At 36.1% G+C, this 17035-nt stretch overlaps 1 protein-coding gene across 33 annotated transcripts in view; it reads left to right on the top strand.

Annotated features, from left to right (window-relative positions):
* STS (steroid sulfatase) overlaps window positions 1–17035 on the top strand; it is a 114919-nt gene that overhangs the window by 16267 nt on the left and 81617 nt on the right. For 30 of the 33 annotated variants that reach the window (XR_006931236.1, XM_040703438.2, XM_046899665.1 and 27 more), the window contains 3 exons: window positions 6757–6909; window positions 8114–8235; window positions 11918–12040. Coding sequence is in view for 32 of the 33 variants with exons in the window: in XM_040703438.2 (XP_040559372.1) it covers window positions 6757–6909; window positions 8114–8235; window positions 11918–12040 (398 nt within the window). In the remaining variant the exon portion in view is untranslated. Of the gene's footprint in view, window positions 1–3133; window positions 3303–6756; window positions 6910–8113; window positions 8236–11710; window positions 11806–11917; window positions 12041–17035 lie in introns of those variants that run through there. The other 3 variants (XM_015274078.4, XM_040703420.2, XM_025146624.2) reach the window with 2 other exon arrangements.

Here is a 17035-nt window from a genome sequence, read left to right as displayed (position 1 = left end):
AAAAGCACATAATTCCTGAATTAGTTATATCATTGAATAACAAAAAATAGGCTTTCCTTTTTATTAGAAACTGCTAAGAAACTTGGTATTCAACAAGTTGTTGATCTTACCTTTTTTTCCTGTGTTTCACTTGTGCTAAGGAAGAGACAGGAAAAAAAAAATCTATTATTTTGTATCTTGTGAGCTCCTGCAATGTGTTCACCTAGGCACAGAAAATTCCTCTCAGTTTGTTTATGTACATTGTAATACAGCAGTGCTCAGTCTTTGCAGTGGGACAGATTGAACAGTAAACAAATGTGAGGATTGATTACAGTATACTTTTCACCAGCAAAAGACCCATATATGCATATACCTCATATAACAGGTACAAAGACAGGCTTGGGGATCTGGGCTTGTTCAGCTTGAAGAAAAGAGGGCTCCTGGGTGACCTCATTGCAGGTTTTCAGTAGCTAGAGGGAGCCTATAAACAGGAGGGCAGTCAGCTCTTTGAAAGGCTAGATAATGGCAGGGCAAGGGGAAGTGATTTAAATTTGAAGGAGGGAAGATTCAGGTTGGATGTCAGGGTTGTTGACTATGAGAGTGATGAGGTGCCAGAACAGGCTTCCCAGAGATGTTGTGGATGCCCCAACCGTGGAGGTGTTCAAGGTTGGGTTGGATGGGGCCACGGGCAGTCTAGTCTAGTATTAAATTTGGAGGTTGGTGGCCCTACCTGTGGTGGGGGAGTTGGAGACTCTTGAGGTCCCTTCCAACCTGGGTCGTTCTGTGATTCTGTGATTTGGTGATAGGTGCACTGCTACTCTCTTATCTCCTACTCTTTACTTGTGAGGACAAGCATGTTCATCACCATCATGTGACCAAAATGAGTGTATCTGCCATGTGTGATGAGAGACAGGGAAACATGATATTTGGGCCTTTGGGAAGGTTCATGACCTTTCCATATGAGTCACCAGACAGTACCCAGACACAATCACAGACTGGTTCTTTCCATGTCAGAACCTGCAGTGCTTTATTTTTCTGTGGGAAGGTAATAGGTTCTAGCCTGAAAGACGGTAATAGGCTCTAGCAATGGCTGGCTGGTCACCTGCTGCTTTGGTTTTCCAGTGTCTCTGTAGCCCTTAGGGAAGAAGGCAGCAGGGAAGAATCTGTGAACCACAGTCAAACTGCACTCACAATCAGCTGGTTGGTCGCCTCTGACAACAGCTCCCTTGAAATATCATCTGGCTCAGGTAGCAGCAGGGAATGCAATTTCTATTCTGTCAAAAGTCTGTGAGAGATAAAGTTTATTTGTCTGATTACACTTGTGAATGTAACCTAAATACAGGGTTGGCTATAGCTGTCTTTATTCATAGACTGAATTACCGATACTCCTATAAAACATGCTTTGTTGTTGGATGTAAATGCTTGTATCTTTTTAAATTTTTTATTTATTTATTTATTTAATTATAATTAAGAATAATGAAACAGTAGGGTACTTAGGACAGAATATTCATCAGATTGCCATGTAGTCTGGAAAGGAAAAGTTGTTATGTGCATCTCTTGAAGAAAAATTTTGCAGCTAAAACTCATGAAGAATTGTCCCTAGTTCCCAGGTATCAGTCGTATTGCACAAAGTAATAAGCTGTTACACTAGTACGGTTGATAGAACATATCATACTAATGGAAAAGTACATTGGTTGTGTACTACAAAAGGCTGATTTTTTTTCCTCCTATTGTATGCTGAGCACACACAGATAGTCCATAATCAAGTTGGGATACATTTCATGCAACTTTATTCATTTTGTATGCATGTTGTGTAAATTAGGTATTTAGGCTCTCTTTCTTCTCTGGAAAAAGATCATGAACATCACTTTGAACATTTCATTGTATCAATCTTAAGAAATTGAATCATCCTCTTAACGTTTGTGTTTTCCTATTAATTAGAGAGGATCCCCAGATAATTAACTCAGGCTAAATACATAATTTTAAGATGAATAAAATGCAGATGGATTGGTTTGCACCATGACTGTCTAGTTGATTAAAACCATGTAGGCTTTTAGCTTCTCCGTGGGTAAAATTACTTTGGGTGAATGCAGCCTTTTTGCAGTTGTTGACTTTGACACAGTAAGTTGTATTGAGGGTCCTTGAGTGCTGTCATAATGAAAGCATAAATAACAATGGAGATGTGAGATAATTATTTTTAAAACATTTTGAGAACAAATTTATGCAAATACAGTTTCTCTTTTCTTCAAGTGGAACATTCTTTTGGAAATAGCATAACATACTGGTTCATTTTATTGATGTGCTACTTGTTAGCTTTACATAGCAAAGAAAAATTAACTGGCTATTTCATAGCAATTTATGTAGTAAACCACTTTGACTAGAAAAGTGGTTTTAGGCAGCAGGAAATGCAGTAATATTATGTTATGAAATCCAAAGCTTTGATCTTGACATACTCCAGAGGATGCCATTGAGTAACTCTGAAGAGACAGTTTTTGTCATACAATTTCTTCCTCTCTTCCATTTAGCATTCTTGGAAATAGCCATTTCACACATCATCTAGCTCCGGTATATAAAAAAAACCTGACTCAACAGTTTTCAAAAATATTAATTAAGCTAGATATCATGGATCAGTTTAAGCTAAGCCCTCAAATATGTAAGGAAGTGTTGTATTACATTGTTTAATGTAGCGTTGTAAAGATCATATTCTAACAGGCATCTACATAAAAAAAACAGATTCAATACTTGTATATGTCAACAGTTTTGCATGTTTCATCCTTATTATGTAGTGTTTACTGAAGTGAGCTACTACGGATTTCAGAGACAAAACTTTCTAATCTCTCTTATGTTTCCTTTTCATCAAAATCTAATGGTATTGTACTATATCTTTAAGCTAAACACAAAACACATGCTGACATAAAACATTGACCTAAAATTCTAACTGCAAAGACTGAGCAGAGACACATTCTTCATATATGCATATACATCTTAATAATGTGCAATTACTGAATCTGAAAGATTTCTGAAAGATTTCTTTTAGAATTTAGAAGACTTCTCTCTGGGAAATTACATGATATTATTAGTCTTAATTATACTGTTAGTATTATTAACAGGTTTTTTGTTTGTTTGTTTGTTTGTTTGTTTTTAAATCTCTCAGGATGGTGGGCATCTGACAGATAGAATGATTATCTGTGGTACTCCTTTATTTCACTGCTGTCCAGATCACATTCAGAACTAAATTTCTAATGAGTATTTGTCTGGCAGAAGGAATATTGAACAGTAATCATGGAACTAATATACATATCTAATCATACAGTTGTTTGAAGGTTTGTTTTTTTTTAATAAATCCAATGATACTGTATTAAAAAAAATAAAATCTTCTATTTATGATATGATTTACTACAAGGAAAAAATGGTTTATTACTTAACAATACTGCCATTAAGTTCTGTAAATTTGTTGAGATTAAACTAGTAAATTTTTGAGAGCTCATTTTAAAAAGATACTTAAATTGAACTTATGTCTGACAGAGGCCTTTGTCTAAATTTTGTCTAGATGTGGCTTTGTCTAGATTTGATTCAGACCCAGCAGATAATCATGGCTGAACAAGAAATATATTTGTTCTTGAGTTTTTCTAAGCTTAATTTATGTGAAATTTCTGTCTTACAATAAGACAACTTTTAATAACTTAAGTACAGATATTCATTTATGCAAATAACGTTCAAAAATATGAAGCAGTCTTATTGCTGAGTATTGCTGAGTATTGCTGAGTATTGCTAAGTTACTAGTTAGGATGTCGTAACTGAATTTTTGCATGATTTTAGTTTGTTGCAAATGCAAAGTTTGTTTATTTAAATGAATTATCATTAAAATCAGGCCAAAAGGGTATCGTTTTATTTATATTTTGGAGGTAATAAGACATGAAAGATGCAACAGATAGAAGTGGTTTCTAAGAGAGAAATTGAGACTTTTGAATGAATCTTAATCTAGCAACATAAATTTATCAGTTAAGCAAGGTAATTTTTTTTTTTCTTTGCATATTACTTCATGGTATCGCAACAGTTCTTAATGAGGTGAAAATCTTTAAATGTTGCTTATTTCATCAGAAAACATTATACCTTCTAGGATAAAGTATATTAAGCATTGTCTCCATTATATTAGAAGAATAGTTTAGAGATAAATTTTTTACTTAGTTGGGAAGGAGGGGGTTCCAAAGAGTTTCATATGATCAATCTTGTAAGAAATGCACAAGTATGTAGTAATCAAGATAAGGTTGTAACACTGAACCAGTGTTACACCAGCCAGTTATCTTTGGGGGAGGAAAAAGACAGGTCTTTGGTTTCTGTAAGATTTGCCAACAGTTTTTATGCAGAAAGTTAGAACTTATAAGGAGTCCATCTGAAATCCATCTGAAATATAAATAAATAGTGAATAATATCTATGATTTGCTTTCTTCAATTGTTTCTTACACATTTTTTAAAATCTTCTCAAGATAAATTTTAAATATGTATTAGAAACCCCAAAATTTAATTTGCTGATGTGTTGAAAAAGTTGCGTATGTGTGTATATGGGTACATCTGTCTACATATGCATGTAATTTCACATGCAGTAATTAAGTTGTTATAGATTGAAACAGCATGTATGAAATCCATATCCTTATGTGACTTTCATTATAGGAAATTAAGCACTTTCTTAAATCTTCCCAATTTAGCATCCACCTAAGGAAGAGAGGAATTATTATTAGTATTATTAGTCCTATTACACTGTAGGGAAAGTGAACCAGGAATTCAAAATTTCATTAATGTGTCCTCACCAGTGCTGAGTACAGAGGGTCCTGTACTCCCTCTTTCTTCTGGCAACACTACTTTTTACACAAACCAGGATGCCATTGGCCTTCTTGGCCACCTGGGCACACTGCTGGCTCATGTTTAGCCAAGTGTCAACCAACACCCTGAGGTCCTTTTCCTCTGCACAGTCTTCCAGCCACTCTCCCCAAGCATGTACCATTGCCTGGGATTGTTGTGGCCAAAGTGCAGGACTTGGCAGTTGCTCTTATTAAACTTCACCCCATTGGCTTCAGCCCAGCTACCCAGCCTGTCCAGATCCCTCTGTAGGGCCATTCTACCTTCAGGCAGATCGACACTTCTCCCAGCTTGGTGTCATCTGCAAACTTACTGAGGGTGCATGTGATCCCCTTGTCCAGGTCATCAATAAAGATACTAAACAGGACAGGCCCCAGTACTGGGGAACACCACTCGTGACCGGTCAAGTCTTATCTGTGGAGGTTCTTTTTTCCAATCATTTCCCTTCATCTTCCTTAATCATAGCTCCTCAGCTCTTTTATCCCACATAGTCCCAGTTCTCTCACCCTTTTTTCCTCAGTTTCTCTGCCTGTCCACCATCATACTGTCTCTTCCTGTTTATTAAACCCTCTACTATTTCTCCACATTTCAACCCACGGCTGTTATTTCAGCTGGATCTCTCATTTCCTTCTTTAATTTTTGTTCAAGTCAGAACAAGTTCTACCAGTTGCAACTACTGTGTGTTTACGGATACTTTTGCCCACCACACCTCACTGATTTATGAATTGCTCTCCCTTGATGTTTAGTCCCTTTGTACAAGCTCTTCCAGTTCTGACTTCTGTATCTTCTCTCTAGTTGCTTTTATCTTCCATAACTCACAGATTTACAACTTTTTCTTTCATGACCTGCTGTCCACATTCTCTCTGGAAATTTTTGTTCCTAGTTCTTTCTCCTACTCTTTTGCTTTCAAATTTCTACCTCAGTCAAACCTGCCAGGTGTCCTCCATTTTCCTTTTTGTCCCAGCATAACCAGGTGTGCAAGTGGGACTCATACCTCATCTGTATTTGAAAAAGGTTGCCAGAATCCAGAAAAGATGGAAGTATCACTGGGGGTAAAAAAGTCTATGTTCTCTTTTCTGATTGTGCATGGCACAGTCCATCAAAGCCTAGAGTTACTCAAGTTCAGACGGAGCATAGTCAGTTTAAACAGAGATTTGACAAGTCCCTACATAGGTAAAATAGTATTCATAGCATTCAATGTAGCACTGTGTACATTACACTACTCTTCCTATTTGAAGTTGGATAAAGCATGAGCTAGTTTTATAGAACATTATTATATGTAAAAAATATGTTTACACAGTTTTGTTATATACCATGATATTCGTGAAACTTTTTTTCTTAGATAAGCCTTTCAATAATTTTGCAGTGCGTATTTTTATCTCCTTCGCAATGATATTTTATCCTGTCAGAAAACAGGATTTTCCTTTGCTGAAGAACTATTCACTCACTTACTTCAGTAGCAGAATTGCTTTTTCTGCAATGTACATTTGAAATTTTGATTCTAAATTATTTCAATTTCTGTGTTACTAAAATCATATTTATATTTCAAGAAAATAATAATACTATTTAATGTAGTGGTTTATTTTTCTTTAGTACATCTATGTATACAAAAGTACTATCGCTGAGGTTCTAACTGCCTATTTGTTTGTTTTTATTTAAAAACTTAGTAAACACTTGGAAGGAGTGATTAGTTGTTTAATAGAAGATGCATTTTTAATTTAAAAAAAATAGGAGAGAAAACAATGCAAAAAATCTCTTAAGAAAAAGAAGCTAGACGAAAATTGACAGTCCAGTTTTTGTCTTCTACTATAGAATCCAGGGCAATGATAATATTACAATTAATTTACTGCTATTATTATTATTATTATTTCTCAAAATGGTCTTTATCTCTAATGTTTTTCTCTTCTTCTTATACACCAGGAAAAAGATGGGACTCCTTTTATTTTTAACAGTTCTTCAGTGTGCCATAAGTAGTGTCAATACCTACAGTGTTTCAAATCCCAACGTTGTTTTACTGATAGCTGATGATCTTGGTATTGGAGACCTGGGATGTTATGGGAACAGAACTTTAAGGTATAATTATATGTTTGGGGGAGTCGCAGCTTTATATTTAGCTTTATCTATGGATTTGTCAATTAAAAACAAATGAAAACAACAACAAAAAACAGAGATTGTATTATGTTCTTTATATGTTGCAAAAGTAATAACCTTTCCATAGAATAGAATATTCTACCTTATATTCATTACATCAGACTTAGCTGATATATTTATCCAGACTAAAAGTTGCAATATACACAGAGAACTGAGCAACCAACTGTGATGGGCAGCTACTCTCCACCACACTGCTCATGGATTGGGATAAGGACAGGGAGATCATTCACCAAATACTATCACAGGCAAAACAGACTCAGTGTAAAAGAAATTCATCTATTTTTTTCTGACTACTAACAGATAAGAAGATGTTGTCCTTCCCAAACTGATCCCACATGGGCTTCCCACAAACTACAGCTGTCCCAGCACCACCCCAACGTGGCTCTGTACTGTGGGGCCCACCCTTTAGACACTGACACACATGGTCCCCATGGGCGACAGCTCTCTCAGTCCTGCTGCCCCGCTGCTGCCTCTGTCCTGGGCTGCAGGGAACTGCTGCTCATGCCTGGAGCACCTCCTGCCCTCCTACTGCACTGACCTCAGTGCCTGCTGGGCCGTTTCTGTCATATTTCTCACTCCTGAGAATCAGAACAGCTCAAATAAGCATACTCTAGGAAGTGACAGTTCAGAATTCCATCTCTGGAGTATGAAAAAATTGCTTGTTATCATAGATGATGTCATCATATATGATGTTGCAGATAGCAAAAAAATCTATTGGAAAATTAGTATTTCTGACTAAATTCAAACTTTTATGTGGAAGGACTATTGTTTCTTGAGGTCATAGTCATTAGTCTTGTAGGTTAGTAATCTACTAGAACATGTTGTAGATCCAGGCCTGTTTTCATTTCTAGTATTCTCTCTGTAGAACGAACTAACAGCACAGGATTTATTCCTACAGCAGCCAACTTTTGTCTGTATGATGACAGGTCACAGACAAGGTTCTCAAGCAGATATGGAAGCTTGGATGTGCTCCTGTATCTAATATTACAGACATAAACTGTGAACATTAATAATATGGAGTCTAATACAAAATCTTGATCTCACCATGCCCATTTTTAAATAATCCTATCTGTATATTCATTTCTGGTTTTTAATTATCTTTTGCTTTTTTCTTTTCTATTTTTAGAACGCCTCATATTGACAGGCTAGCAAAAGAAGGAGTGACACTTACTCAGCATATAGCAGCATCACCACTGTGTACTCCAAGCAGGGCAGCTTTCCTGACAGGGAGATATCCTATCAGATCAGGTAAAATTCAAATATTTTTTTTAGATATATCTTATTTTATTTGCAGTGAACAGTGTGCATTTTTGCCCTGCCTCTTTCTCATGTGTTTACCAGGTTAGGTACTCATTTCAGGCTGTCGATGTGGTCTACCTGTACTTCAGTAAGGCCTTTGACACTGTCCCTCATAGCATTCTCGTGGAGAAGCTGGCTGCCCAAGGTCTGGATGGGTGTACGCTCTGCTGGGTGAAGCACTGGCTGGATGGCCAGACCCAAAGAGTTGTGGTCAATGGAGTTGAATCCAGTTGGCAGCCGGTCACAAGCGGTGTCCCCCAGGGCTCAGTGCTGAGACCGCTTCTGTTTAATATCTTCATTGATGATCTTGATGAGGGGATTGAGTGCACCCTCAGTAAGTTTGCAGACGACAGCAAGCTGGGAGGGAGTGTTGATCTGCCAGAGGGGAGAAGAGCACTACAGAGGGACATGGATAGACTGGATCGATGGGCCAAGGTTAACATCATGAGTTTCAATAGGGCCAAGTGTCGAGTCCTGCATTTTGGTCACAACAACCCCAGGCAACCCTACAGGCTTGGGGAGGTGTGACTGGAAAGCTGCCTGATGGAAAGGGACCTTGTGTACTATTGGACAGTCGGCTGAATATGAGCCAGCAGTGTGCCCAGGTGGCTAAGAAGGCCAATGACATCCTGGCTTGTATCAGGAACGGTGTGGTGAGCAGGACTAGGGAAGTCATCCTGCCCCTGTACTTGGCATTGATGGGGCCTCACCTTGAGTACTGTGTTCAGTTTTGGGCACCCCAGTACAAGAAGGACATGGAGGTACTGGAGCAGGTCCAGAGAAGGACAACGAGGCTAGTGAAGGGCTTGGAAAATCAGCCCTATGAGGAGAGGCTGAGGGAGCTGGGGCTGTTTAGTCTGGGGAAGAGGAGGCTGAGGGGAGACCTTATTACTCTCTTCCAGTACCTGAAAGGTGCTTACAGTGAGAGCAGAGTAGGTCTCTTCTCACTGGTGGCAGGTGACATTACGAGGGGAAATGGCCTCAAGTTGCACCAAGGCAAGTTTAGGTTGGAAACACCTATTCATCTATTTCACCATTAGGAAACACTTCGTTACAGAAGGGATGGTTAAGCACTGGAATAGGCTCCCCAGGGAGGTGGTTGAGTCACCATGCCTGGATGTGTTTAAAAGCCATTTGGATGTGGTGCTCAGAGATATGATTTAGCAGAGGGTTGTTAGAGTTAGGGTACTATGGTTAGGCTGCAGTTGGATTTGATGATCTTTGAGGTCCTTTCCAACCTGAGTAATTCTATGATTCTATGATTCATTGGCTAATCGAGCTCAGGAGAGTTCGGCAACATTTGAAATCTTCTGTACGTGGTAAATTTTCTCACTGCCAAAGAATTCACACAAAATAAATCTTTTTATTGAGATAAATATTTTTAAAAACACTGATTGAACTATGGTTGTTCAATGGCAGGAGCAGCCAAATTCCATTGACTTCGTCCACTGTCCAAAAACTGTGAGCTGTTTGCCTCTTCAGTTGTATCCAGGCTTCTGCTAGGGTTTTGCTGGCAACCAGAGTGTTGTAAATCTCAGAGATGCACCAAACAAGACACAAAAGAAGAAACCAGATTCTCCTGCTGGAATAATTCTATTTCTGTGAAGCCTTTTGATTTAGATGAATTTTTTTTTTTGCTAAGATATTCCAGCAGCCCTGAAAACGAAAAACCCCCCAAATTCTCCCTTCTTTCTAAGTAGTTTTGTTTCGTATCTTGCCATAGACTGTTAAGTATCCTATGGATGCATATAACTTTTCTTATTTCAAATCCAAACCCAAACTGAGGTAGTGTAGAGCCTGTTTATTTTAGTGTGCTGAGACTGATCCCCTCTGTGCTTAGGCATGCAATTTTAACATTCTCTCAACATAATTTTGAGCAGGAGTCATTATACATTAATCAGATCACTTGTTCATTAGTGATAAAACATCCTGTCCTTGCTTCTGGGAATGAAAGCAAAGCAAGACTCTGGAGCCTACTTGATACATTCATGTTCATTCAAATCATGTAACAAGCTTCTGCAAAAGTGCCAGCTAATATAACTTGCTAAATTTCCATTGCATTCAGCTGCAAAGGAAAATTTTATATACCTATCACAGTTATATTGCTATTAATATTTACTGTAGGTAAAGCCACAGGTAAGTTTCCATTATAGTCCTTGTTCTTCAGAAAAATTAGCGTTTGAACTGATTTTTGTATTTAAATGGCCTTTTCTCAGTTACACTTAATAATTTCCATGTGCATGCAAAAATAGAACTTTGTCTTAACTAAATTATGAAAATGCTAAATATAGACTACTCCAAAATATCAGTAAAGAATTACTACAAAATTATTGCAGAAAAAGCTAGAATCACAGTTTTGAGGAGAAAAAAAAATAAAATAAAAATCTAGAGATGCAGAAAAATATTTCAAAATTTAATATTTGATTAGACACAAACTCAGAGAAAGTTTCTGATGAAAAAAATCATAGTTTTATAATTTGTTTCTCATAACTTAAAGGGATTATATGGATTTTAGTTAAGAGAAATCAAAGTACACCTTGAAATGAAATATGGATATGTACAGACAACTACAACTGAATAAACCATCGATCAGTAAAACTGATGTTGCTGTGCAAGGTGAAGAGCTGAAGTTAGCATCTGAAAGGCAGAGAGATCTCTTTAATAAACTGGTCTAACAAGTCTTTCTCTCTTCTAACCACAATGGATACCTGAGGGAAGATTCTGGTTGTCTAGATCAGTCATGTAAATGTGGCACTGCAATCATCCAAGTTGCATAATTCAAACTTCCTGAAGATACATCTGCACAGATTTGCATAGATATCATGTGTTCTGTCTGTCTGTACTCTGAGCAAACTCTCATCTGGAATCCTAGTGATCTAATTTTAATGTATCTGAACTCTCTAGTTCATCATCCTGAGAGTAGCTTAGAAGCTCAAGTTAGTGTTTTCAGACTCTCAGTGCATGAAATTACTGTGCCTTATTTAGATGTTGTATTACTAGCTGATGCCTGATGTTGCTCTGATCACTCAGCCTGGAAGTCAGTCCTGTGTGTTTATACTATTGGAGCATTGATCTTCTCCCACCAAAGCTGAGTGCCCTAGACACTGTTTCTAAAGTCAGGCTCTCTTGCTCTTTTTTGACTTCATGATATTTATGTACCTAGATGAAAAACTGCCCTGCATCCATTGCCTTCTTTAAAATTACCTTAAAGTCATGAAGAAACCCATGTATGAGGAAAGTAGAAGTTTTGGGAGAAGAACTTGGGAAGTGTCCTCAACAACATTCTTTCCCCATGTCCAAGAAAAATAAATCATGCAAGCTCAAATTCTTCAAGTTATGTTATATCTTAGAATACTTACAGAAGGGCTTGCAGATGTATGATGGCTGACCCCACATTTTCAGTGACAGAATTTTCATTTTCTCCACTTACCATTTTCTGGTAAAAATACAGGAAAAACTCAGCTGAACAGATGACAACGGATGACAGAATCTGCCACTTGTGTTTCATAGTGATTGCTGGTAATATGTCATTTATACGATACACCTTCAAGAAAAAATGTGAGTTCAGAAATAATGAATGAAAACTGTTTCACTATGTTATCTAAGTCTCATTCGTTCTCACTGTATTTAGGAATGGCTGCTTTTTCACGAGTTGGTGTCTTCTTATTTTCTGCTTCTTCTGGGGGACTTCCTTCTGAAGAAATAACGTTTTCCAAACTCCTGAAGCAAAGAGGTTATGCAACAGCTCTGATAGGTAAGATTGCATAAATACATAGCATTTTTTTCATTCTTTTGAATAAAAAAAACTTTAGTTTTCTATGTAGCATATTAATGGACTGTATTAAAGGTCTCCACAACATAATAATGATTTTTTTTTCCAACACAAAGCTGAGCACATTCCCATGCATTTGTGAAATACCGATCGTGTAAGTATGCCTAATTCCTGTGTGTAATTGCAGTTTCATTTGCAAGATATGAAATTAACATGCTGAATAAACTGAAAATCAATTAGTCTTGAAAAATTTTTAGTATAACTAAAGTATATTTCAGTATATGTAGAGATGATGAAGGATTCCAGAGTACAGGTCATCACAGAGGTGTGTTTCGTGTCATTTCACCAGTTTTTGGATATTCATAAAATAGATAGTTGTACTTGGGCTGTCTGTATTTTCTTCTTAGTCATTTATAGGAAATCTCAAGATATGGTAGATATTTAGTGAAAAAATGATGTTTCCCTTGCATTACACAGAAAGTTCAAGCAACTAAATGAAGCGTAATATCCAGTGATGAATAAATACCTATTGATGGGTAAAAGGAATCCCATTAAATTCACATTAAACAGAATAGTAATTAATATCACAAAAGTTCACTTTTAAATAATGTGAAATGTTTTATTTTTTCTTAGTTTTGCTACTGACTTTTTCCCACACTGATTACAGTTTAGCTTATTTTTATGAAATAGTACTAATCCTACACACTGCACTTTTCTTCACTGGAATTTCAAGGAAATAGTTGTTTGGAGAACAACACGCAGGAATGTTACTACATTCATTTGGAAGATGGATGCATCCAATGTTATTTTAAAATGTAACAGAAGCTTGTAATTTGGGGATTATTTGTTGTTTAAAAATCTGCAGTGTAATGCAGAGCTTTTTTATTTTTTTATTTTTTTGGAGTTGACCTAGTTAATGTTCTTTTTTTTTTTTTAACTATTTTCACTGCAGCATGACAGCTTGCCACTTAGATCTCCAGAAGTTATCTCCATGAAGCTTAATGAAAAATTCTTCCAAGCAGCCTGAATGATAGCTATGAAACTATAAGATGTAATATTACCATACCCTTAGTGTATAATGAAGGCTTCCAAAAAAAGTCAAGTAGAGTGTTAAAATTAAGGATAAGCATATGTAAATGACAGAAAGAAAAATTATGTAGATTTGAAGACTAGACAGACAGACTCTGATTCCCAACTAGTCTATTTTCTGTCTCTGCTGATATTCTTATCGCATTACGCTGTTCTAGGTCAGGGAATCTTTGCTTGGTTCAGTCTAACTCAGCAATTCCCAAACAATTAATTGCCAAATTCTGCTCCTGTGATGGATTGGCATAAGGTTAGTTTGAAGCTTTTCTGTTCCTCAGACCTATACCAACGCTTTTTTTTCACAAAGTTTCTCTCCCCTTTACTCTCTAAGGATATTTTTTCCCTCCCTAAATGCATTTTCCTATCTCTTTGTATTTTTTCATGCTCTGAATATGTGCTTCCTCTTTCTTGATACATCCTTGAATATATTTTAGCTGTAAATCTTTTTTATGTATACACTTTTTTACCTCATTTCTTTTCCCTTGTGGCACAAAGAAGTTGACATCCAACAGGTCTGGCAGGTGGAGACTAATATAGAAGATCTGAAATAAAACCAAGTTTTTCTCAAAAAGTTTAGATACATTGAGTCTCTAATATTTCACTCTAATATGAAGAAAGTAGCAAGAAATGTTGATATTTTGTGGGAAATAACTACCCATAATCTAAAAAATCTACTTCAGGTAGATTAGTATTGTTTTAAGTATATAGCTATAAGTACGTTGACACTGTTTTTCCTACAGCTCTACTCAAGTACACTTTACTAAAAGTCAGCTTTCTCTTATGACTATTATTCAGTGAATTGTGTAGCACTGAAAGAAGTTTAATATACACTTATGTAGAATATCTCCAGAGTTAAAAGTACTAATTTATAAAGAGGAATTTGTACCTTTAGTCCAGAATGATATGTTGCAATATCTGTACACATCATCACATTAGTTAGAAATAAAAGACTGGCTGAGTCTGTGCAGTGGAATTAATGGAGCAGTTTTTAACAGAACAGTTTATAACTGTTTCTGGAGAAGAGGAGGCTCAGGGAGAGACCTCATGGCACTCTACAGCTTTCTGAAGGGACTTTGTGATGAGGAGGGATTTGGCCTCTTCTCCCGGGTAAAAAATAAGACCCGAGGAAATGGCCACGAATTGTGCCAGGGGTAATTTAGATTAGACATAAGGAAAAACTTCTCTCAGAGAGTGGTCAGGCACTGGAATGGCCTGCCCAGGGAGGTAGTCGAGTCACCGTCCCTGGCAGTGTTCAAGAGGAGTCTGGATGAGATGCTATGAGATGTGGTTTAGTAGCTTAGTGGGTAGTAATGGTGATAGCAGGACGGTTGGACTAGATGCTCTTGTAGGTCCTTTCCAACCTTGTAATTCTATGATTCCATGAGTCTATGAAAATATTACAGTATTGATAACATATGCACAAATACTTCATATTATCATTATTGCTATGTAATACATATAAATACATATAATACATATAAATACATTTTTTTTGAGCACATAAAATATTTTTACTTGCTTCTTGGTCTGCATTTTGTATCTTACCTTTTATTATTATTTTTATTATAAATATATTTTATATTTATCAGCCATTTAAAAATGTCAATGTTTTCCTTCAGTCACAGTTGCTGGTATAATTAGAACCTGTGTGGTTTCTTTGCCTAGCTAGCTTGCTCTCTGCTATGTATGGTTTCAGTTGCTTCAAATAAATATTTTCTGAAGCCCAAGTTCATCTTGGTTGTAGAAGAATTTGTTGAGCTTTCTAGAAAACTGTTGGTAAATTTTACACTGTCCTTAATGTTTTTTTGTTTTTGTTTTTTGCAAGATTTTTCTGTTCCGGCTTTCAATGTCTAGTTTTATTGCTCCGGTTTAAACAATTGTATTTATTTATCTTAATAAATTACCTTGAAAATATATTTGATTTATTTGAGTTTCTATCTTATTTTTTATCTGTTTATAGGTGCTTTCAGTTTAACAAATAAAAGCAGGAAATTGAAAATTTAAAACTTTAAGATTTTTTTTATATTCATTATTATAAGCCTGTACATTATTTCAGTTTTCCAACTTTATGAGGATAGTTTGATGCTGTATTTGCTACATTTTGGGTTTTAAAATTATTCCTCAAAGGGAAAAAATTGAAACATTTCTTTTCAAAAATCTGTGCCTTTGGTCACTGGCAATGAAACTTAGACTTGTAGTCTTCAATAATCCTTTATAGTACCATTTCTATTGTCTGAAAATTCAGTAAAGCTTTTCTGATTTTGGTCACAATGTTTGCTGGGCCAAGTGAAAGGAGACACTACAGCCATCCTGTCCGTGAAAAGCAGTGCATCAGTACATCTGCTTAGCTTAAGGAGCCTGTCTTGATAAAAAGCAGTGAAAATCTTGATGTGATGAGAGAAAGCTATAGAAGGCTTCCATTTCTCTGTCATGTTACGCATGCCTGAAAATGCATTTCTAACTGCTTCTCTAGTACACAGAAGATATTTCTAATCAAAGACTATCTAGATATATAGGAGATCTGGAATATTCAATTAGACTAAAGATTACTATGGTATTTTCCTCCACTTCTGCTGATGCGTGAACTTCAACAAATGTAATTCCGATTTCATACCTTAGTTTAGCTGTTTATGAAGGAGAAGTAATGATGCTAAACCCACTTGCTATATATTGTTTCAAAATATCAGAACTGATCCTCAACTTCGTGCTCTTTCGTACTGCAGTCCCCTCAATCATTACTGCCAAAGCTGGGAGATGCTCTGCCTGCAATCAGGATTCTTTCTTGAAGATATGTAATAGTTTTTCTGGGATGGTTAGGGAAAGGGGACATTTCTACATACGCTTTATTCCTCTTATGTATTTTCCACTAAGTGTACCTATAAATGCTTACAACAAAATATTTCAAATTTCTTTGAGCTAGGTTTGTCCCAGCAATATAAATCGTCATTTATTTTATTAAAGGTGATACTGAAAGTTTTGTGAAAAATTCAGCATTTTGTTGCTGATATCAAAAAGCATTGCTGTAATGATAATGTATGGTTAGAGGCTTAATTAAGTTTTCTTAATTTTGCATTAGAATTTAAATAAAAGCTACCAAACAGTTGGATCCATTGTGCTAAGCAACGCATAAGAATATGATAACGGGTTATCCTTGAGTCATAGAATGAATTATCTAATTACCTACTTTAATCAGCACAAGCATAGATTATATCACTATAATGCAAATCAAATTCACTATTTCCACTATTTCTTTGTGTCTGTGTCCAACATTACTGCAGAATTAGAGTAACTTCCTACTCAAACAAACTAGTATGAGATGTAATATTTTGTGACAATTTGCTAGTTACAAGTTACTTTTTATATATCCATGTAAAATATACAAATATAAATATATATATATACTGAGTGATAATGCAATTTCAGAGACTTGATAATTATTTAATTAATAAATGCTTTAGTAATTTCATTATTGTTTTTATTTCCTGTTACTGTCTTTTTTCTTTTAGTGAAATGTGAGTGATTTGCCAGATAAGGTATTTCATAACTGCATTCTTTCTTCCTCAGAAAGCAGCAGCCACTACAAACCAGATTTTTTTTTTTTTTATTCTATTACTTAACTACACATGCACAAAGGCTTCATTTTCAAAGCTGAATATGTGTTAGAGCTCTGTTGCTCTTCAGTGACCTGCTAGCCCACTCAGAATTTAATGGTCTCCATCAAGAGCGGTACCAAACTATTTCCAGCTAAAAAGAGGAACAGATATGAAACAAATTATTTGATGAATGTGTAAAGAAAGTTATATAGAAAATAGGGATCCACACAATAAATGCTGGGGCAGGGAAAGGGGCAGTATCAGTCAGGTAGTGACAGTTTCATATTTGGAATAGCTC

Source organism: Gallus gallus, chromosome 1 (assembly GCF_016699485.2).
Source record: "Gallus gallus isolate bGalGal1 chromosome 1, bGalGal1.mat.broiler.GRCg7b, whole genome shotgun sequence".
In the NCBI taxonomy this organism is placed as follows: domain Eukaryota; kingdom Metazoa; phylum Chordata; class Aves; order Galliformes; family Phasianidae; genus Gallus; species Gallus gallus.
This window is presented reverse-complemented; position numbering and strand designations above follow the sequence as displayed.